Consider the following 22923-nt stretch of genomic DNA (forward strand, 5'->3'; position numbering starts at 1 on the left):
GATTTTTGAATGAGAAAACAAAGTTTTTTAAGCCAAATGGAATTGGATGTACCATGTAAAACAACATGGATTCATCATATACATTGTGTGCAAAATTTAGCTAAGGCCACACCAATTTAATTTGTTGGTTCTCGGATTTTTTCAGGAAAAATATGAAGCGACAGGGCGAAAAAAATAAAAACATCTAGGCATCCTATTATAGCCCCAAATGCTACGATAGGAGGTATGAAGTCAACACAAAAGGCTGGTTCAAAATTTAAACAATGAATTTTGAACTTCTAATGATACCACTGCATTGAAAGAATGGAATAACTGTAACGACTAGGAAGAAAAGGACTGTTTTCAACTGTTCAGGGCAAAATATGAGCATTTTGCAGTTAATTCTGAATTTTTTTATTTTTTTTTGCAAATCAGGAAAAAATGAAGAGGCGAATCCGAGAACCAACAAATTAAATTGGTGTGGCCTAATGGTCTTGTGTTCCATACATATGAATGGTGCTAAGCACTAAGACAGTACATGTATTTGAGTCTGCGTAATGAACAATTGTAGAGAGACAATCCTTCTAAACTGCCAGGATAACTGCCATCAGCACATAACACACCTGCCCAGGGTGCCTCCAGCCTGGCTGAAGTACTTGTTGTAGTCGACCCTGAGCAGCAGCTGTGCCAGGTAGGGCGAGGCCTGGTGACTTCTCACGCTGGACAGGATCTTAAACAGCAGGTTGGACTGGCGGCTGAAGTCCTGAGGACATGCAAACAAGCAAGTTCATTTAGGATGTCCTTTTTCTACTGCTGAAGCAAGTCCAAGACATTGAGGGTACAAGGCACTAAAGAATAACATGGAATCTTATTAAATGCATAGCAAGCTTCTTGCTAAACAGAACTTTGACACTTAAGGACTACAACCTTACATGGTATATACAGTAGCAGTTACTAAGTGTACATAAGTAGTATTCACAAAGAACTTGTGATTTTACAACCTTTGCAATAGTCTCCAGCAGATCCAGTTGTCTCTCATTGAGTGCCCCGGGGTTCAAGGAGACCAGCATGGCAAAATTGTGGCACTGGTCCAGGATTTCATTCAGGCAGTGGAACACCTGGAAATACAGTTGTGCATTATGAATTCCACAGCCCTCTTAAAGGATTAAAGGTTGAAAGCAGATGAGGCTTGAAAAGGGGGAAATTTAAGAATTCTTATTTTCTTGACATTCATACAGTATGATCATTTATATTGTGAAGAAACAGCAATACCCTTAGTCAACATAATTCCATCAACAAGACATACAACCTGCAAATTAAAGGATAAAGTATGGTCCATACAATCAATGGAATGTCACAGAAAACTTATCAACACTTTGTATCCGAAAATACACAAGAAGCAAATAAAATTGTGAACTGTGCACAGTGCCAGGGGTTTGCTAGGATTGTTAACTATCCCCACTTGTGAATGTCAGCATGGTACTACAGTAAAATGTCAGGTGAGTAACCCACAGGTTTCATGAGGATGAAGGACTGTGCCAGCAGCGAGGACAGGAACTGGTCGTGCGCCAGACGGATGTTCTCAAAGTCTCTCGTAGCCTGGATCTTCTCCACCAGCTGGGAGAACTGGGTCTCCAGAACGTCCACCTAATAACAACACAGTTTACAGTCATTAGCACTGGGTTAAAGTCACAAACAAGAGGGCCTGCAAGGGGGGGTCCCGACAACGCTCTACTCTGAATTCGGAAACCTCTTGATTACGCTTTACGATAAATTCCAAGTGGCTACAACGCATTACGTAGAATTAAAACGCCGAATACGCTCTACGCAAAAATATTAGTCAGAGCAGTCCGTCTATGCTCTACGTAGAATTAAAACGGCCGATTACGCTCTACGGAAAAGGGCTTGCGGGCCCCCAAACAAGAGCTGCTTCATTATACATTGTACAAAGTGCCAGGCCATAACTGCATGAGTGTAAATTTTGTGTAATGAGGTTTTGTGCTGCAACAGGTAGATTTACGAAGCAAAAGAAGCTATTGGTGGGAAATTATTTGTCCAGTAGCCTGGGTACCATCCTGATTAGTTAATTGACAAGGATGTAGGATATCGGCTATATCAGAGCAGGCTATTATATATAACGTTCAGTGAGTCATAGCAAGGAGCCTCAAAATAGTCCATTAAAGGAGTACTAACCTCCAGAAGGAAGTGCTATTTTCCCATACATCATGCTGCAATGAATACATAACTAGCCGACGTTTTACATAATTTCGCTTGTACGAGTTGAGCGGAGCATGTTTGTAAAGTGATATTAATATCATTTTCCCCCATGCTGAACCACAATTGATACATCCGGGAATTCTGGCTTACGCAATACTCATACACTTCAGGTCAACATAAACATTTTTCGGCGAAAATGGTAGGAGACAAGCACACTAACAAGCTGATTATTGAGAAATTACTTGCTTTACTTTGCTTGACCTGTGGCTTGGATATTATAATATCAGGATGTCGAATACAGTGGGAGCCAGTTTCATCCTGCGTGTTTTGATTTTCTCAACTTATTTGCATGTAAGTATCACTTGAACAGATAATTAGATTACGCCACTTTTGGAAAGGATAACTAGATTACGCCGTTTTTTTCATCGTCAATATTTGCGGCATAAATGAGGGGCGATAAGGACACCAAGAAGGGCAATGGTTGGTAAGATACCAAAGAACACAAAACGGTATGAATTTTTCTTATCGCCCCCGAAATGAGGTCTGTAACGTAACTTTTTGTTTAAAACATAGACACTAATGGGGTAGCGTGGTGTATTCTGGGATAGTTTTGAGGGTATTTGGAGAGTTTGTCCTGGATTCGATGCATTTTAAGACTTGCGCGCAAAATGGGCATTTAATTGTATACTGTAAAATAATATGCATTTTTCAATTCCAAAAATAAATGCCTGTCGAAATATAGCACCTCCTTCTGGAGGTTAGTACTCCTTTAAGACCTCTCCAGGAGACTTCCTTTGTCCTTCTTGGAGGGTTGAAACAACATACATCTATCAACACTTGTATGGGGACACTAAGTCTGGATGTCATATACTTGTAATTTCGATGGTCTTCCTTTCATTCATTTCCAAACAAAATGGGAGGCTAGTTTGTATGTTTTCTGCAAGCCTCTTTTTCACAGCTGATCCTGCTTAGAGATTAGCTTTGTCCAGCAGAACAATTTGAACCAACCCCTCACTTTTTACCTCACCCCTAGTATCAGTACTGACAGGTTCACCAAGCCTCTGATATCCCGCCCGTTCCACCATGTGTAACTAATTATTGATATCTCCTAGAGGCATAGCAGTAGCCAAACCCCACAGTCCAGCTAGACAACAAGATGGCAGCTCTTCTCCTGCTGTTTTCTGCCAGTTTGTGTCTCAGTTATGCTGCACCAACTCCAGCAACAAACAACATCATGCCCAAGTTTGTCTTCTCTAAAGGTAACAGTCATCTGCCTAAAATACTTCACATCCAGACAGTATCATACTGTGCTTGTGTTGTCTGTACTTCTTTTTTGAAAAAATTATGCTCTACGTCACAATTTTGTAACTGACTGATAGAGAGAAACCAAGACCAAAATATCACAATGAGAAGTTGTGTCAGTGGTAATTATTGGATGCAATTTTCATTGACACATCTGCCATAGACTATGTTACATACATGTAGTCATCTCCTGTTGAAATGAAGGAAATTTAACATTTAGCAATGAAATTCTTAACAATGGCACAAATCCCTTTACAGGTGAAGATGGAAAACTGCTCCCAGTGGATGCTCGACTAGTCACCATCTTTAACCGTATCTATAGCAACGGTACCATGGTGGAGGAGAAGAAAGTCACAGAACTGGGAGTGAACCAGGTGGGCACAGAGGGAGGGAACTCAGGTAAGGACACCAACACCAAATTCAGTGATATGTATCGCAAAATGACAACCACATACAGTGTCATTTGTGTTGAAATACTGAATATCTCACCCAGGGACAGCCATATGTTCCAACATCCCTATGTTCAAACAAAGTGTTAAAACATAGATTGAACTGTCAGAACATAGGCAAGTAACCAACTCACACATTCTGCTTTTCACAGAGAATGGCCAGGCTGGCCTGTCTCTGGTTACTGTACAGAATGAGTTCTATGGAGACGCTGGTTTGGATGAGCTGAAGGACATGGTACAGGGCCTACAGACGGCGGTAGAGGACCTGACGTTTCTCCTGACTGAGAAAATGGAGCAGACAGATGAGATGGGGTTGGAAGACACTCAACATGAGCGTCTCAACAACTCAACAGGTACAGAATCAAAAGCCTGGTAAATACATGTGTAAGAAGGCAGTAGTTTGCAATTACATTTAATTTAGTATTTACATGTCATCACCATGTAGTGCTGTAACATTCACATGACATGAAAATGCTCTAATTGCTTTTAACTTAATTTAATAAAATGCTTTGTGAGCAAGTTATAGTTTACATTTCTCCAATATGTGTGTCTACTTGCTCGTCCTGTGTAATGCTAAGAAGTAAGATACGTAATCCAAACCCGGACAGGACTCATCAACAGGCATGCATCTTCCCCTCCTCCAGCCCACTGCCCTCCAGGGTTTGTGGAGGGTCCTGAGGCCTGCTACTGGTTCTCCCGGGACAAGCAGCCGTACCTGCTGGCTGAACATGTCTGCACCACCAAGGGGGGACGTCTGGCCATGGCGAAGACCAAACAGGTGCACGTGTTCCTGGGCAGGTACATCCACAGGACTACCAAGGCTTCTCACTGGATCGGGCTAACTGACCTCCTCAAGGAGAGTAAGTACTAACACTGACTATATCTACTAGGTCTAGGCTAACTCAAACAGCCTACAGGGTATATGAAATGTGTTTATGTCAGCAAGAAGGTAGTAAATGTAACATTGCCAATTGGTTTTGATAACTCAACTTCTTTGACCTTGATCTTCACGGTTTGAAACTACAAGAGTCTACCGATGTCATTCATTGTCACAAACAGAAGAAAGTTACTAGAATTCTGCTTTACTGAAGTCTGATCCTTCTAGGTGAAACTCTTTTCTTCTTGATTGAATAAAGTTATCATTTCCTAGGACATTTCCACTGGAGTGATGGAACTAGAATTCTGCTTTGCTGAAGTCTGATCCTTCTAAGTGAAACTCTTTTCTTCTTGATTGAATAAAGTTATCATTTCCTAGGACATTTCCACTGGAGTGATGGGACTCCCCTGCAGCCAGGAGACTACATGCCATGGTGGCGGCGCCAGCCTGACAACAGTCGGCGCCGTGAGCACTGTGTGGAGCTGAAGAAGGTTGCCAGGTACAAGTGGAACGACATGCCCTGTACCGGGCTGCTGCACTACGTCTGTGAACGAGGTACTGAAGATTGCACAACACTGTGAATGCTAATAGGACATAGCACATAGCAAATGTCAAACATCAAGTACAGAAACATGGAATAATGGCCAATTGTCAGATTCACCAAAAGCAATAACTTATCAGTTCATGAGTCAGCATTCTTGTTTTTGTAAACATGTATATCTAATGTCATTCTCTTCTATTTTACAGACATTTAAGACTCAACATCATCAACTGGGATACCACAACAGCCGAGACATCCCATATCTGAGAGGAACCTTCAAGCATGTATAGAACATACTTGCACATTTTTGCACAATTACAACCATACGTACCAGTAAACTTCTATTATCTTATTGGACATGAAACCAAGTAAGCACAATTAGCAAATGCAAAGTCCAGGAAATTGACAGTGAACCGATTAATACCTTGCAAGCTTTAACCACAGTAGCACCTAAAACTAGGCACTCGCACATGGTGCACCAGCTTGCAGAGACAAAACTGTGCATCAAAATATGGCATTGAAATCACTATACTCTATAGCATTATTCTTGCAAGACTTAGTGTATTTCGGCAAGAATTTTGAAGTATTTGCCAGAGTATGAATGCAAGGTATGTAGTGGCTATTTGTACCAAATAAAACTTAAGCAAGACACTGTCAGTTGCCACTGAAAACCTGGATTGACAAATCACACATCTACACTGAAAGAAGTAATCTTTATTTTTCTATGTTAAACATGACTTTGCATAGCTGATAACTTTCTTACAAAAATGTAACTATGGTAAGCAACACCTAAAAGCCTGCGCCTGCACATGAACAACTGGTGTAGCAGCAGTAGTTCTTAGTATTCCTAGTAACACCTGTGCTTTGCTACTGGAACACAATCGATGTGCTATGTCTTTGGAAGACTATAAAAACTAAAATCACTTATACATGTATATAAATCTGCTCACACTGTTTACATTTATTTCTTTTGCATTCATTTACTTCATAAGCCTACAGATAATAAAATACTACAGATAAGAAATACATGAATTATGAATTATCCAAAAGCTTTGGTTGCAACAAGGACTACCACGGAATGCCCCAAGTCCCCAGCCTCAAATTTACTGTAACTCCCTATACCAAGGAAATGCATTTTGTTACCATGAAAGGGTTTTCCTCGGGTCATTTTAAGGTCATATTGACCTAGACAGATACATTGTATATTCATTTACCAAAATTCCCTAGCATTAAAGTGCCTTCTTGTTACAACATCAAAGTACCTACTTAGTATCTGCAAATTCTATTTCTCTATGAAGTAATATGGTCTTTCTCTATAAATTCATATATACAGTCAAGCTGTTCTGTTTTATTCTCTATACCAAGGAGTATTGTACATCAGATGACTACAGAATTCATACATATCTTTTGCAATAAGATGTGGACCAGACATGAACGAATGATACTACAGTACCAAGGCATCTACACACACACTGAAGACACAATAAGGAGAGACAGCTAGTAACTACATAATAGGAAGTATCTGGCAAGAACCATGGCATGTTCTATGTGCTGAAGGCGAGTGCCAGCCTCCTGGTGACAGTGTTGGTTCCAGCCCCACACGGGGAGGACTGTGTGGTGAGGGTACTGGATAGGTGGGGGGAGGAGGGCAGTAGCCGCTTGGCTGGGGAACTGCCGCTCGTCCGCGCCTCCTGGTCAACCAGCTCCAACAAGGTGCGCAGGTCCTGCAACACAACAGGTCATGTCAGGCAGAAGGTCATCATTTGTATCATATGTTAGTTGTTGCCTAGTGAATTGCTGTCACAATTATTTTGGCTAGGTAAGTATCTGAAAGGTTCCTTTAAGGTACAATAAAGATTCAATTTTCTAAACTGATGAATAGATTGAAAATAGACATGGAAACATCTTAGAATAAATTTTGCATGATTCAGTGAAATTTCCTGGGACTGGATAATGCATTAGGTCTTTCTCTACTACATGTATTGGTAATAAAATAACAAATATTATGTTGTAACAAGAACTGTGGTATAACAAGCGTTATGGTAAAACACAACTGTGCATTGCTTCCTAGACACTACATCCCTGTCCTTGTTACCACAAACCTTGTCGAATTCACGGATGTTCTTATTGATGTGGTCTGTCCTACTGCTGGGTCTCCTATCAGAGTTCAGCTCCTGCCAGCTGTTGGCCACCTCCCGTAGGAGACCGCACGTCCCCAGCAGCTTCACGGCATGGGGACGCATCTTAGACACTCCTTCTCTGTAACAGGCAGTCAATATTTCCACAATTGATTTCTGTGAATGCTTGAAGCAAAGAAACCACTTAAGTCAATGAAACTGCACAAAAATATCTCAATAATGTTACAATACTGTCTTGTATGTGTCTCTGCCATTGCTGACATTCTTCATACACAGCAACCAACCTAGAGTTTTTGGTGACATGTACAGTTGACTGACACAGTTGTGCTGCCGAGTCCATCACACTCTCTGTTGCACCTGTCATGTCCTGGATGAAGGTGAACACTTTGGCCACACCATCATTACTGTAGCACCATTTGTACTCAACCTGGGGAAAGAGACAACATGAACATCCCATGAAATACATGTACTATCAAAAAGTATTTGTAGCCATTAGTCACATAAAGCTTCAGATTTTGTTAGAGGCTAAGTCTTTCATGCCTAAACCATTAAGAGATACCATCTACAAATATGTATGACCCCTTAATTAATACTTCATCACATTTAATACTACTAACCTCCAGAGTTCCAAAGGCCTGCAGAAGTCCCCTGGCACTGGACGTGACCTGCTGTACATGGTTCAGCAGCTTGTCCGAAACCCTGTTCTTTATCTGACCCGGTGTGAACTTGGAAGAGGACATGGCAGACAGCACAGAGTCCTCACAGTTCTCCAGCTTCTTCACACATCCGCCCACAAACTTCTCCACAAATGCCATCATGCCCTGGATCACCATGGTCTTCAGCAGGATTTCCACGGAGATGTCCGTGATGCAGGTCATGCCGGTGTCCGTGGCGAGCATCGCCTCCCCGACGACCCTCGCCAGGCCCTCCATACTGTGCTTGATGCTGTCCTTTGCGCTGAAGATCAGTGCCAGCAGGTTTTGCTCGAACCCCTGCAGGAGCCTGCCCACGTTGGTTGCCAGGCGCTGGGTGGTGTTGGTGAGCTGGTGCACCAGCTGGCTGGTCTGCTCCAGCTCGGACTGCTCGATCACGGATGCCCACAGCTGGACCAGGGATGTCAGTACCACTACTGCGTACGACATCCGCATCATGTTCTGGCCAAAGTCTGCATCACTATCAACATCTTTCTCAGCTTTTTGTGCATTTTTGGAGGAGAAAATGACCGTGGCTTCCGTCTTCAGGCTCTGTAGGCAGTAGAGGATCTGGTCTACTATGCTGTCCTGGGAGTTGCTCTTGAGCTTCTTTCTGGCACTGTTGATCATTTCCAGGCAGGTAGAAGTTACTGATGTTGTCCCTGGGTTTTCTCTCTTTGCAGGCCGTACTGTGTAGGTGCCGTTCTGCTTTTGCTGGTCTTCTGAGCCACTGCTGTAGTCTGACAGTCCTACAGACAGCAAAGTAACAATTGTTAGACGTTGGTGCTAGTCTGTAACACTTGTTCTATCTGTATCATAGTTTTGGTATCAAGAGCCCAGAGATCAGTACTGAATGGGTAAGCTAATAACATTTTTATATTACATATTAAGTTCAAACTTGACAACACCTACTGGTCATAGAAACAAATTGGGGAAGAACTCAATACTGGAATGAAGGGTTGGAGATGAGAGGAAAGTGCGTGGAGGCTTAAAATTTTAGAAAAAGATGAAGAACCTGAACTGTGTGCTCACCAGTGACTGAAGTGTCCTTCTGCCAGCTGTCACTGGGGTCACAGAAGATGGTGTCATCTTCACTGATGTCTCCATCACCCTGGTACAGTTCCCTCATCTGGACCAGCCTGGACTCAAACTTCTCAGGGCTCCAGTGGGTCACCATGCCCAAGGCATGGTTCGACACACGGACTTGAACCTAGAAGAGGAAGCATTGGATTACAATTACATGTATACCCTGGATACATCAAAATCGTTCTGGACAGGTGAAAAAAATGCAGTAGACAGGCAAATAATCTTAGGTGGCAAACTTATCACAAAGATCGATGAGAGAAAAAACAGATCTACCAAGGACACAGACCTGTGGCTTGTCACCAATGAAGATGTCCTGCCTGCTGAAGCTGACATTCCTGCCCAGGCTACGACTGATGTTGTTGGCCTCTTGTAGCAGCATGGACAGTCGGATCAGCCCCCACTGGTCCCTCTCTCCTGGGTGGGACATAACACTTTCTGGTCAACTTTTATTACAAGGGAGTATTTTATAGGAGCCCTTTTTCGTCCATATTTCAGCCACACACTTACACATGAATGCCAAGACAGTTAAGCATTCAGCACAATGCAAGTTCACCGAGACACAAAAAAATTAAAGCTGGTTAGTTTCTCCTGCAAGCCATTTTGTTTGGTTTTCCTAAAGTTGAGTCCTACTGCATGGTCACACCACTCTTGTTTATCAGGGTGCAGGTATGTCGCAAAGCTATAGACGTGATCCTCACCATACTTGACACTGATTGGCCCACACTGCTGTCGTCTCCTGCTGGCCTCCTGAAGCCGGCTCACGTTCCCCTCCATACGCTGTTTCTCTGCCTCCAGCTCAGCAATGATGCGGGCCTGGCGGACACGAGCCTCCTCCATGGACTGTTTGACTGCGAGGGCCTCCAGCTGCAGACGCCTTCTGTTACTCAGCACTTCAATCTCTGAGGTGGGACACGCAGATACACAGTAATGGTTAGACTGGTGTCTTTCCATTACACAGAACATGGCTAGCACACAGGTTCTATGAAAATCTGTTAGTTTTCAATTGATATGGAACTAGTAGGATTAGTAGGAATGACAATGTACCTTGCACATGTTATCATCCCTGGATGGTAAATGCCCAACAAATTCAGAAATGACTGCAGTTTCAATTGACATTGACATGCAGGACAGGCAAAGGAAAGTCACTTAGTGAAAGGCGCAGTTGTTTAAAAGATCCCTTGCCAAAGTGGTCAGTTGTGCGGCTGTAATGCCGCATTACGTGGTCATTATCAGATCACTTCTGGGGTTACCCCGGCATTAAACTAGCTCCCACTGAACATTGGGAGTAATGCTAGATTGATGCCATGACCATTAATCATCATTAATCATCTTGGCCTTTTGGAGTGGGGCAGAAGCTGTTGCCTGATGTGATCTCCACCCCTGACAGCGTGCCTGACAGCTTGCCAGTGGGGATGGTCACACCAAATTAATCCTGTGCTCTTTGAAAACATATGTGCCTTCCTGGAGGTGAAACATAATCTGTTTTCTTTGAGCTGAAACACAGCATCATACATATCTCCAAGTTTGGCTTGTTTTGACCAAGCTACAGGAGTCTTTTCTTTTCTTTGAATGTCTTTTAACCACTAAATCAAAAGGTCCAGGACCTGTTGGCCTGGGCTGATAGTGACTGCATTTGTATACATACAGAGCCTCCTACATGTGCTATGGGGAGTTGCAAAGGATGGTCTGATCTATCATGTGACCATGTATGGGAACATTCTGCTCCCCCCAGAGGTCATGTGACCTATGGGGGGAGCAGAATGCTCTAAGCTGTCTTGGTCCTACATAATATGTTCTCTCTCTCCACTTCTTGTTAGACATTTGCTACCAGGCACCACATTTTTTTACCAAATGTCTTGAAATTTTAACAGAGCTTGGGAATATACTTCCACAGGTATTCTTGGTTTAATTTTTTGGATGCAGGCCCTAAAATAATTCAATGTAGCTTTTTTGTAAAAAAAAAATAGTCCCAAAAAGTATATTGTAACTTATTTGCGCCTGTGTCTTCATGTTAGGTCAAATAAAGGACCTAAAATTTGGTATGAGGATAGTGGTTCATGTACGGTGTTGGTGGTTGAAGTATAATGACAAGAAGTCCTAAATGCAACTTCATGTATGTTCTTTTAGGTTGGAATTGCAACAGAATTTCTGAAAATATCCCCTGTGTAAAAGGGGGACAAACTTCAGACTGTTTCAGGCCAGGCAGGTTATAGACTGAATTAGGTCAGTCAGGCCTGCTCAGAGGCGGTGGGACGTCAGTTGCTGACACAGGATGTTCTAAATGGTTGAGGATTGTGCTTACTTGAGCCTGGTGCTAATGTAAGGGTCAACCATAACCGAAGACTGTGACAGAGGGCATTAATGCAGGGGAAAGGCAAACTAATTGGTTCAAGGCACTGCAGAGTTGACAGTGGAGGGAGGTGCCTTGGACAGTCATAATCTACTGTGAAATTAGGCACTATACTGGCTGTAATGCAGGATGAATGTTTCAGGGGGTAATGCTGCATAGCAGACCACTTTGGCAAGGGATACCTTGCTACAAGGAAAGAATGTCAAAAAATCATTTTTTGTCTACATGCAGCTTTTGGAAATTCAAGATCATATACCGAGAGCTTTCTTCTGTTCTTCCAGCTGATGCACTTTGTCCTGCACTTCCATAGCCGTCTGCTCTTTTTCTTTCTTCTCAACACTCTCTTTCTCCAGCTCTTTCTGTAGCTGTTGCATCCTTTGCTCGTACTCCCTCCTCTGCTCTTCCATCTCTTCTTCAGCCACCTGCCTGGCTTCCTGAATCTGGGCCATGGCCTCTTTTTTAACCTGAAGAAGAAGTAAGGGTGTAGGAAATCAAGCCTCCGGCTATCTGTCCTTACATCTGTTCAACTGAGTAAAAGTACATTGTACATATACAACATATATTAATCATAAGAAAAAATGAAAGTAGAAATCAATTGGAGAATACAATTTTAAGTCTATAGAAAGACCAGAATAACAACTAAAAATTACCTGAGTCCTTGCTGCCTCCACCTCCCTTTCCAGCTTTGCTCTCTGCACAGATATCAGCTCGCTCTTGGCAAACTCAAAGTCAATAGGCTGGCCACCCGACTTCTTCTTGCCCGACTTGGCTTCTGTTGGGTTGTTGAATCTATGTGCAAATCAAGAAAATTTCAATCGACTCCATACTCAGAATGCTGTCATCTGTTAATAAATTTGACTGAAAGTGAATCAAACCTAGAATTTACGAGTGGAATTTAGAGTAAAGCAAAGAAACAAACATCAATCTATTACTATTAGACAATCTCACCTGAAGTAATGGTCACCAACAATGAGCCTGTCACCATGGTGAAGCATGGTTTCCATGGTAACCTGCTCACCATTTACATAAGTGGGAGCATCCTTCATGGGCAGGACCATCACCTGGTCTCCTCTGTTGGTGATGACACAGTGCTGAGCACCCACCAGGCCTCCTGTTAAGACATCAAATATTATTTGTTTACGTCAACTTACAAAATAACAAAGTAACAAAATCCATCCGTGTCTATGGCAATTAACTAACCCAGAAACTTCCAAGCACTAGATAAGTAGTCTTTCCCTATACGTAATTTGTTCTGTGCTTACTTAAATATGTTGATATACAGCTACGGAAACCTCTATTTCAGCAGGTCTGGAGAGTACATGTACCTAACAGCTGGATGTCACAGTCCTGATGTCCAGTCTTGGACCCCACCCTGGTCTGTCCCTCCTTCAGGATGTACAGCAGCACCTCGGCCAGCTGCGGGTCTTCATTCAGGTTGACCAGGTGAGGCAACTTGTTGTCCACCTTCAGAGCCACACCCACCCGCTCCAGGATGTGGGTCTCCTCAGCTTTCTGCTGCTCTGCCTGCTCTAGTCTGTCCTGCCATGATCTAGAGAGGGCAAGGTCAGAGAAAAACATCATCAATCTTGCTTCAGCAGGGAATTCTAGACCTGGGAAATATGATTACTGTGGAATTTCTTCATGATAGCACATCTAAATTTCATGTTATGATTACTAAGTTACATTTACAAAAAGGAAACAGCTGTACAGATGTGATCCTGTGATGGACAGCTCCATACCTGTTGACCTCCTCCAACCTCTGCTCCTGCTCTGCTAGAAGCTGCTTCAAGGCAGCAATCTCTGCCAGACTGGCCTGGTATGTCTCCTCCTTCACCACAGCCTACAAGATATATAGAGCCTTCGTTCAAATTTGTACTGAAATTTGACCAGTAATTATCTGGGGATGATCTCGACTCCAGCTTATTCCAGACAACAATTTGAAGATTCTTACAATCATGAACGTTGATGGTACACAATAAATATCAGCACATTACAAACTATAATTAAAATCACCTACTAAAATCATGTGTGTCTACTGTCTTCTGACTGTCATATCGATAGCCACATAATCAATAATAATTCTTTTCCATTAAGAGAACTTCCACTCTATCACTCAATCAAACACCACTTATGGCCGAGCAATTTCGTCCACAACAATCATCCCAATCAAACCCCATTGTGGGCGTCCAGTGCTGACTATAAATTATGCATAACCCAGGCATTGACTAAAATATATGCTGACAGTTGCTCCTTTCAACTGTAGCCTCTTATAATCATGTATGTAGCAAAAATCTAAAAACTGACTTCTACTCTAGGTCATTTAAAAACATTAAGTAAATAAACTTGTAGCTACAGCAAATGACACTGACCTGTCCAGTCTGAGCTCTCCTTAACTTCTCAATCTCAGCCCGTAGCTCTCTGATGAGCCTGGCCTTGGGGTCTTCGTTGACCTTTACGATGTTGACAATGCTGCGAGCCTGCTTGGCGTATCGCAGTGTGCTGAGAGTTTCCTCCATGTTGGTACTGGAGGGGCTTATGTTGGCAATCATGGCAGTGCGAGAGTTGCCACCTGTAGCATGGGACAGATACAACATTTAGTACAATAGTATTGAATTGCTCTATGCTTGAATTATGTTACATTACTTCCAACTAAAGGCAACATTTCAAGATCATTCATGTTCAATGCAATCGTCTTGGTACAAAAACGAACATCTTACTTACTCTGATAAACTTTAAGATCCACATTGACTTAAGCTGTCTACAAGACATTGCTATTAGCTATGATACAGAACTACACAATTACTGAATTTTGCCTACCTAGACTTTCCTTCAACAGCCATGTCAAGACAGAGTCTCTGTAGGGGATGAACACCCTCCTCTTCCTGTTCACTGATTGGTCAGCTAGAGCTTGGATGACCTTCCCCAAGGTCATGAGTGACTTGTTGATGTTTGCCCCTTCCCGTAACCTGTCTCCGGAGGTCTGTGCAGCCGAGCTTCTCTCGCTGCCTGCCAGGTCGATCAGGTTGACTCTACTGTTCCTGCTGTGTTCATGCACCTCTCCCTCCAGGGATTCACAGGTGGTCTGGGTGACAATGATGGTGAAGACAGAGTGGGATCGGCTACTCTTGTCATTCATGCCCGTGGCTGCCGTTGCTCGCTGCTTGTTCCCAATGGCTAACCAGCCTTCAATGTCCCGGTAGGAGCTGACCACAAACTGCGACAGTCCCTGTACATACGGACCCCAGAGCGGATGTTCTCGAACCTTGAGAGGAGCCCTGCGCTTCTCTTTCTGGGGTGATGACACCAGGAGGTCATGGATTTTTTCATTGTAGATTTCAAAGAAGCTAATCTCAATGTGCGACTTCACATCAACGTTGCTGTGTGCTGAGAGCCTTGAAAACAGGTCTTCACAGAATCTTGGGATGATTCCTTTGTTCCCATCGAAACCCATCATGGTGTACGACTTCCCCGAACCTGTCTGTCCATAGGCAAACAGGCAAGTGTTGTACCCTTGAAGTGCTCTCTCTAACAAGGGCTGGGCAAGCATTCTGTAAACTTTTTCTTGGCCGGCAAAGTGCTTGTCGCTTTCTTTGAATGACCAGAATGAATGGTCGTAAGCAAACAGGTGTTCGTTTCCATTCACTGGGGTGACCAACGTAGCTGGCCCGTCCATGGTCACCACACATTTTGCCTGCTCTTTTACCTAGATATGAGGTAAAGAAAAACAATACAAGTTGAACTACATCTATACTAGGTTCTGGTACAATCATGTAGTATCCAGTTATGTACTACTGGTAGTACATCATTTGTACTACTAAGTAATATTCATAGTACACACTAAAGTAATTATATACTTTTCTTCAAACTATCATTCACATGACAAAAATTGGTGTCTTTTCTGGTCTATGTTTCTAATATAAAACTACACTAAACCAATTTTATTGACAATCCCTGCTAAAATTCGTTTTGGCAGTTATATTTGCACTTCGCCTGGGGCTACCATTAAAGTTATCCGCCGCGAAATCCGGACATAGCTATAGTGCCAAACTTGTCTGAAGTGCATTATGCTGCATTGTACACGTACAAATGTTTGTTGTTGGATCCATAATTAACTTAAATGTATAATGTGGTTGCCATGTCATACCTCTCTCTGGCTGAACGGTCGGACCCTCACGGCGACTGTTACCGAACAGCTATCCTCGCCTTCTTCTGCGATATCGGCGAGTAACCGCTCGGTCTCGATGTCCTGATCCTCCCCGGGAGTCGGCGGGAGTACAGCGCTGAAACACTCCGGTGTAGCCGGGCCTGGGAAAAGTCGCTTTTTCCCGGGAGGAGTTTGAAACTCGGCGGGTTGAGACAGGTCGGGCGCCGACTGTTGCTTGCGGAGTAAGTCGGCACGCTGGGCTTTATTGCCGGGAGTCGCAGGGAGATGCCGCCGCGGCGTGCGAACGCGAGTCCCCCTCGATGCCATTATGTTGTAGAGGTATAGGAAACTATAGAGGGAAATTTCTAAAGCAAAACTCCGTGGTGGTTGAGTGACCTGGCCTGATAGTTTATCTCCGTGTTGACACTCAAGTAGTTGTCGGCGCCAGCTCTAGTCCCACACAGGTCGCGGCTCCCTCAAGAACGGCGAAATTACGGTTGAAACGCTTATACACAAACTTCACAACCGCAGTAGAGACACCTGTGGTTGTCTTCATGCTCCCTGCATTCTGGTACAGTTGAAAACTGTCGAAATCCTTCAGAAAGTGCCATTTTGAGCAAGACGGATGCTGGTGCTTTTCAAACTTTGTTCAAACAGCCAACGGTATGATAATAAGCTCATGACCTCTGACCTTTACAACTGACTACAGGAATGACCCTGTTGAAAGCAGTGCCCCACTTTTAAAAAATATTGGTACTAATCCATATGACACTTGTAGTCGTCATATATCTAAAAGCATTTAATAATCCTAGCAATTGGAAACTATATAGACTCCCAAACGAGAGTGCGGTAGTTGAAATAGTGGCCGAATACTCCGAAAAATCAAAGGAACATTCCTCCCTTCCGAACACCAGCAAAGTCATGGCGGACAGAAACAGCAAGGACGCTTCAGCTGGCGATGCTTACGACGATTCTTCCCTTCCAAACCCTTACGCAGGTTTACCAGAGCAACCACCGCACATTGAAGGTTTTCAGGTCAGTTGAAACATCATTACGAAATCAATTTTGCGACAAGATGCAAGGAGTGGGACAGAGAAAAGCCCAGCACTGCGATCTCTCTTATGCAAGAAGTTATCACCATTCTTATGCAACGCCCACCTCCCCATGGGGAAGAATAAAAACAGAGAAAGCAGGCTCGAGAAAATTAAGTTTCGTAGCACATTTTGCTCTCGAAGTCAGAGTCATGACATTCAGCATTCAATCTGTACCATTCCCTATATGTGCTTCAAACCCACTATCGTATAAATGTTTGTGGCTTGGTTCTGATGGAGCCTCCTTAGATAGCCTTGGATCTAAGACCCAAGCCATCTGATGGCTTGGGTCTTAGAACATCTTGAAATTATTATTACCTCTGTATTGCGACAGTATTCAAATCAAATGCCTACCACTGTTCAGCTGAAGGCAACCAGTCATTATTCCAACAGGTATGGCGTGCCCCAGCACAAGAAGGATTTGCAGAAAAGTTCAAAAGGAAGACAATGGAGAACCCCTTTGTCCCCATTGGCTGCGGTCTGACGGCAGCTGCCCTGATCTACGGTATTGGCACTTTCAGCAGCGGAAATAGGAGAAAGTCACAGGTGAGAACTTAATATTTGAACATAGTTTCTCTAATGTCATTCATTTCTGTAAGTCTAATATAAATATCACACAATGTCACAGGGAACATGCAATCAGTATTGTGTATATCCTTGATATACTAGTAACAAAACACAGCCATCCGTGGTAACAAAATGTATAGACCTGTTTCACCTTTCTTAAAATGGTCTGTTGTGTCTTGCTATTCTTTGTGCAAATGTGGACCAATGATCAAAATGAATTCTTCCCCCTACAGACCATGATGCGAGCACGAGTGGTATTTCAGGGCTTCACCATTGCAGCTATCCTGGTAGGGGTGGCCGTGAATGGCATGAAGTCCAAGAAGTAGACCACACCACTGTAGTATTGTACCAGGCTAGACATCAAGTTCCATGCATTGGTGCAGCTTATGTGACTGACTTTGCTGGGAACAACTGAGAGGAATGAGGCCCTGCAGTGAGCAGAACAACTTGCAGTACTAGTTGTAGCCTGTAAAACTAGACACCTTCGCTGCTGTGTAAATCATAACTTTCTCTACACATCTCTCCTGTTCACAGTGTTCATGTTAAGGTAGTGTAAGTTTTGGAAGGACACAAATGGAAGTGTGATGAGGAATGAGTTTTGTACTAATGTGTACAATGTAGTTGAGATCTATGTATGTCTCACTAGGTAAAGAAAATGTAATGAAGACTAAAGATTGCTAAAAAGTAAAATAACTTCTGTGTGGAGGTTAACATTTTTAGTTAAAAATTTTCAAAAAGAAGTTTTGCTTATTGTGTTGCAGAATCATGATATTTCTTGTGAGAGTCATCTCTGTATAAATGGTAACAAGTGTGATGTGTAGCATTGCCAGTGATGTATTTGTAAGGAGTAGTAACATAGAAAAATAGTTATGGACCAAGAACTTTGTGTCAACATAATGGACAATTTTTGTAAATGTAATGTTGATAAAAATGTATAAAAAAATGCATACTGTCATACTTGGAAGTGTAAATCCAAGACTTGCCACAATGTGTATAAAAGATGCAGATTACTTCAAAACAGTGATGTTTTGTATGATACCCTGTAACAGTAATAAAGGAAACAACAGATTTAAAACAACAACAGCTTGCTCACTTATTTTTTGCAAGCATGATATCTAAATAGCTGTAAAGTTTTCCCTACATTTTTAAACACCTCTGGGACTTGTACCCTAAGCTGTGTTGTAATCTCAGGATGCAATGGTTGTGTGCATAGGCACAATGGTAACTGTCACACCAATTTACCTGTAGATAATACTGTAAGTTGTCCAGTAGGAATGCCATGTGTGTTCGTAGCTGCCACTTGGCCACGTCTGACTGCTGGGAGCCCAGATGTTTCCCTTCCATCTGCAGTGCCCAGCAGTTCTGCAGTTCTAGCTGAACTCTCTTCACACTCAGCAGGAATCTGAACATGGTGTTGTACCTGGCAGAAAAAATTATCTATTTCGATCAGAGATACCCTCTACCAGGTGACATTAGCCAGGACAAGACAAGAAGGTATATTACATGTATTACCAAAAGTAAGGCATTTACTTTTTAACGTGATAACAATTAGCACAAATAATTGAACTGCATATTTTTGCTGCCAGTGCCCAGCAGGTACATCCCAGACAAATTACTGGGAACCACACGAGATAGAAGGCCTAACAGTAGCAAGGCATACAGGCTACTTACTTGTCTAGTACAGCTTCAGTGAAGAGGATATGCAGTGGCCACTGCACAGAATAGGAGAGACCCAATACACCCCAACCACTCTCCCCTGATGGGATGGGCCCTGAAGGTTCTGAAATAAATACAGAAAGTGGTACAAGATGTAATTTGAAGAAAGTTTCCTGTGAGGCCAGAGTGAGTACATTGAATGATGGCAGGACGTAATGAGGACGTCAAGTTGTCTTTTTGTCACAGTTTGTCATGAAATTATGAAAACTCCTTGCTTTCACATAACATGATACATAAATGGTTCAAGTGGTCATGTGATTAATGCCAACCCAGGAGTGAAAAAAAACACCATACTTTTCTGTCCTTTTTGTCCCTTGGTCTGCACAGAAAGACGAAACTGAGTGACTTCATCATCATCCAGCAGCACGTCTCTGGCAGCCTGGAGGAATGCTGCATTTACATCTGAGGAGGCAGAGAATGTAAGATTTAGCTTCCCGAAATTATAAGAAAGTACAGATTTTGGACACATTGAACCATGTATTTTTACATGCAAGATGTCAGCAGTCCACATATGCAGTCAAAACCCACAGTAGATGAGAAGAGTTTACCATGTTCAGTAACGTTTGTGGGAGGGCCTCTGAGGATGCTCTGTGCACAGTCGATGAAAGCCAGGAACAGCTCCCCTCGCCCCAGGAGGTAGAAATCCTTCATCAGCTGTTAACAGTACCAAGTGAAAGAAAAAAAGGTACAAATAAGTTGTTTTTCCACTTGTAACACAAAAGTATGCATTGTTAGTTTTTTCCAAAGGTGACACATGCAAGTTGGGTAAATGGTTCAAATGCTCCCATATGATTTCTAAGAATTTACACCCATCTGAAACAGCAGTAGTACTTTCCTCTTTTGCATAAGGAGTTCTAATTCACTAGAAGTATACATACAGCACACTTACCTTTAGGTGTCCAATCAGATCTGCTTCCTCAACAACTAATTTCCACAAGTGCTGGAGGAAAAATGAAAACACAATCAGCTCTATTCTACCAACACAAATGAGCTTTCATTCGAATACAATCAGAATAAAATCATACCCAGTTGCTTGAGTAAATGTTTTTTTGCGTACAATCAGCTCTGTTACCTGCAAATTTTAAGTTTTCATACCAATGTAAGAAACAGGAGGAGCACGCTTATAAACCCCCCACTGTTACACCAACACCTTAATCTGTAAGCCTGAGACAGAATTTTAACTTGACTCCTACAAACATTTCATTTCATTCACTCTACAGTTATGATATGTAATCGGCAAAGTTTACCTCAGCCACACTTTTCCGAATCCTGTCAATGACAGACTCGAAAGCTGCCAAGTTGAACAGAGAGGCCTTGGACAGCTGATGCAGCTCTTCAGCAAACTGGTCCTCACTGTTTTTCAAAATGGAACCTGAGGATTAGAAAAAAACAGCTGAGGTTGAACATTCCCTATTTTTGTGAGGACATGTGATATGAAATGAGACTTGTCAAACTTCAAATATGATCTACAGGTAGCTTTGATCTCTTCTTGCATATTTCTACACTAATTCTGGAACGTGTGACAGAAGACATTAAAATATGCTATCTTTGCAATTTTGCTTCACGACATATCCAACCATGTCATTTATTAGTCCACAAAATATAAATGGATCTTTGATCAGAATTTTCTGGTAAAGTCACCAGATTTTGTAGTCTGAGGAACAAACTCTGATCTTCACCTGTTCTTTTCATGGCGGGTCTGTCCTTGTCGTGTTCAAACATCTGTATACTCTCCCCCACAAACAGGATCTTCTCTGCCAGTCTGACAGGGATGTAGGAGGGAAGCATCTCTGGTCTCAGAGCAAACTGTACATAAGTCTTCCTCTCCTCTTCTTCCCCAGCAATTTGCTGTCAGAGAATCAGACAAGTGCACGTTTTACAGTACACCTTAGTACAGGGGTGGAAAATTGGAAATAAAAAGGTACCAGAGATACTAGTGTAACAAAACTTACATCTCGCAATTGTATCATATCTTCAGACTGATTTAAATGAACAGTTGCCTGCAGCTTTGTGTAGTGTAGTCAGGTAGAGCCCTGTTTTACTTTCCTGGCTATGAGCAAGTATACCAGCATAACATCACAAACATGCAATATTATCACACAACTCATGAGGCAGACTTGTATATTTGCTTTTATTGTATACTTGATATCTTATTTTCTGCAGTGAAAAATTTTATTCAACAGCTTGGAAAGCTGGTCAATAAGTTCCTCTACACTCCTGCCCACATCTACTCTGGTGCATCAACATGACTACATCACCTTAACTTAAAAATATTTACACTCCATGTACATGTCTTGGTTCTACAGAGGCCAAAGCTTTGAATGTTTCAAAACAGTAACTTGAGCGATCTACACCATCATATTGATGAATACACACAACTGTCCATCACAAATTTCTTTAAACATCGATCAGGTCACAGGTTGAATGACAAATGTGAACATGTCTGTCACCTAAAACTAACTCCAAATTTATTTTAGACAAAATTCCCATCTGATGTGATCTTCCATACAATATCTAGATCAGATTTAATCTTGTGTAGCCTCAGTTCCACATGCTTCTTGTCTTCTGTGAGAATTTTCTCTCCAAACCTCGTCATGAAGTTCTCAGGGTCCCATTGAGTCTGCAGTTCTTTGTACTTAGCCTGTTTGTCTTTTAAAGTGTCCCTCTTTTGTACACCCAAGATCCTACTTGAGATGTTCTCCACAACATCAGTTCCACTGTCCGTGATGAAGTCTTCCTCTAGCCATGAAGGCCATGGGATGTCATGAAAGTTCACAGTCAACGAGTCACGGTGGTAGTTGATAAACTTCAGCCACTTTTCCAGCTTGACCCGGGCTTTTCTTTCTATTTCCAGGAGCTTTTCCTTACTCTTTGAAACCATGAGCATCTCCAGGTGTGGTGTCACAAGTATAAACTGTGCGGAATATGCTGACTCCTTGCTAGAATTACAGGGGTTGTAGAGGGCAGCCATTGTCATGAGTGGGTTCAGATATGCCCTGTCGTTGTCCATGAGAAAAATTTGTTCCTCTACAGGGATGGCAAAGTAGGAGGCCATGAAGGTGATGATCTCCTCCACTGTGGTGCATTGGCTGATGGGAACCTGTACCTTCTCTGACGACCCTTTCCAAATCACGTCAACTGTGGAAGGAACTGTAGTGATGATGTGTTGGTTTGGTATCTTCTTCTGAAGGCAGGTACGCATTTCAACCATCCGTGCTAGCAAGGCCTTACGAAACTGTCTGCGCTTCTGATGTTGCCCTTGGATCAGTTTCAGAGCAAGCTGTAAGAAATCTGTGTGCAGCTGGTCCCTCTGCTCTATTTCCTCATATGATGGCATGTCAGGTGTAAGTGCAGTTTCTTTTGCATCCTGTGTTTCTTCATCGTGGTTTAAAGCTTTTGACTCATGCATGGTGGTTCTTGAGTCCATTGAACTTCCGTGGTCCTCACTACTTGACATTAAGGATAGATTTTCTTCAGTGCTAGCTTTCTCATCAAATGAAGATGATAAAACATCACTTCTGGGTAGAGTGGAGTTTGTGGGCACTTCTTCCATGTGCAGGGTTTTGGTTGGAGTTGGTGTTGGTTCTTCAGACCGCAGGTGCAAGTTTATCAGCTCTGGCTCCACACTTGAAGTCCCTGACACTGATCCTGAGAGGTACATGTAGCTTTGGCCATCCATACTGTAACTTGATTGCCGTGATGACAAACCAGTGCTCGTCCTATCTACAGAAAATGCCACGTCCCCACCATGCCCTGTATCAGTGTCACCAAGAT

The 22923-nt window shown here is 42.6% G+C and overlaps 4 protein-coding genes across 4 annotated transcripts in view; 2 read left to right on the forward strand and 2 right to left on the reverse strand.

The window, feature by feature from the left end:
• LOC109480750 (gamma-tubulin complex component 4-like) overlaps positions 1 to 22923 on the reverse strand; it is a 29967-nt gene that overhangs the window by 813 nt on the left and 6231 nt on the right. Inside the window, exons 8-17 of the mRNA XM_019783032.1 lie at positions 20829 to 20997; positions 20397 to 20521; positions 20039 to 20089; positions 19698 to 19803; positions 19444 to 19551; positions 19105 to 19213; positions 18676 to 18853; positions 1492 to 1626; positions 981 to 1097; positions 603 to 742 (exon numbers count right to left, since the gene is read on the reverse strand). Coding sequence (XP_019638591.1) covers positions 603 to 742; positions 981 to 1097; positions 1492 to 1626; positions 18676 to 18853; positions 19105 to 19213; positions 19444 to 19551; positions 19698 to 19803; positions 20039 to 20089; positions 20397 to 20521; positions 20829 to 20997 — 1238 coding nt within the window. The remainder of the gene's footprint in view (positions 1 to 602; positions 743 to 980; positions 1098 to 1491; positions 1627 to 18675; positions 18854 to 19104; positions 19214 to 19443; positions 19552 to 19697; positions 19804 to 20038; positions 20090 to 20396; positions 20522 to 20828; positions 20998 to 22923) is intronic.
• Positions 3141 to 6618, forward strand: LOC109480752 (CD209 antigen-like protein C). The gene is made up of 6 exons (XM_019783034.1): positions 3141 to 3455; positions 3757 to 3897; positions 4100 to 4300; positions 4592 to 4807; positions 5203 to 5379; positions 5572 to 6618. Exons 1-6 carry the CDS (start codon positions 3353 to 3355, stop codon positions 5577 to 5579), a joined length of 846 nt encoding a protein of 281 aa, XP_019638593.1. The 5' UTR covers positions 3141 to 3352; the 3' UTR covers positions 5580 to 6618.
• Positions 6071 to 16463, reverse strand: LOC109480748 (kinesin-like protein KIF14). The gene is made up of 15 exons (XM_019783027.1): positions 15776 to 16463; positions 14449 to 15334; positions 14001 to 14200; positions 13371 to 13471; positions 12957 to 13180; positions 12580 to 12742; positions 12282 to 12420; positions 11888 to 12095; positions 9980 to 10180; positions 9568 to 9695; positions 9228 to 9405; positions 8121 to 8944; positions 7788 to 7930; positions 7468 to 7624; positions 6071 to 7089 (listed from the first exon to the last, which is right to left on the reverse strand). The coding sequence occupies exons 1-15, from the start codon at positions 16100 to 16102 to the stop codon at positions 6910 to 6912; spliced, it is 4059 nt and encodes a 1352-aa protein (XP_019638586.1). The 5' UTR covers positions 16103 to 16463; the 3' UTR covers positions 6071 to 6909.
• On the forward strand, positions 16603 to 18494 carry LOC109480753 (HIG1 domain family member 2A, mitochondrial-like). The gene is made up of 3 exons (XM_019783035.1): positions 16603 to 16810; positions 17260 to 17412; positions 17667 to 18494. Exons 1-3 carry the CDS (start codon positions 16697 to 16699, stop codon positions 17757 to 17759), a joined length of 360 nt encoding a protein of 119 aa, XP_019638594.1. The 5' UTR covers positions 16603 to 16696; the 3' UTR covers positions 17760 to 18494.

This window comes from Branchiostoma belcheri, unplaced genomic scaffold, assembly GCF_001625305.1.
Source record: "Branchiostoma belcheri isolate BF01 breed outbred unplaced genomic scaffold, Haploidv18h27 scaffold52, whole genome shotgun sequence".
In the NCBI taxonomy this organism is placed as follows: Eukaryota; Metazoa; Chordata; class Leptocardii; order Amphioxiformes; family Branchiostomatidae; genus Branchiostoma; species Branchiostoma belcheri.

Bases quoted from the DNA above. Each gene is read 5' to 3' on its own strand.
- LOC109480748 (XM_019783027.1), bottom strand. From the start codon at position 16,102: ATGGCATCGAGGGGGACTCGCGTTCGCACGCCGCGGCGGCATCTCCCT. The intron at 10,181-11,887 runs GTATATGATCTT...GTCCCACCTCAG, and splicing joins AGAACAGAAGAAAGCTCTCG to AGATTGAAGTGCTGAGTAAC. The intron at 7,625-7,787 runs GTTGGTTGCTGT...TGCCTGTTACAG, and splicing joins CATGTCACCAAAAACTCTAG to AGAAGGAGTGTCTAAGATGC.
- LOC109480753 (XM_019783035.1), top strand. From the start codon at position 16,697: ATGGCGGACAGAAACAGCAAGGACGCTTCAGCTGGCGATGCTTACGAC. The intron at 16,811-17,259 runs GTCAGTTGAAAC...TTATTCCAACAG, and splicing joins CGCACATTGAAGGTTTTCAG to GTATGGCGTGCCCCAGCACA. The intron at 17,413-17,666 runs GTGAGAACTTAA...TTCCCCCTACAG, and splicing joins GAAATAGGAGAAAGTCACAG to ACCATGATGCGAGCACGAGT.
- LOC109480752 (XM_019783034.1), top strand. From the start codon at position 3,353: ATGGCAGCTCTTCTCCTGCTGTTTTCTGCCAGTTTGTGTCTCAGTTAT. The intron at 3,456-3,756 runs GTAACAGTCATC...ATCCCTTTACAG, and splicing joins CAAGTTTGTCTTCTCTAAAG to GTGAAGATGGAAAACTGCTC. The intron at 4,808-5,202 runs GTAAGTACTAAC...ATCATTTCCTAG, and splicing joins AACTGACCTCCTCAAGGAGA to GACATTTCCACTGGAGTGAT.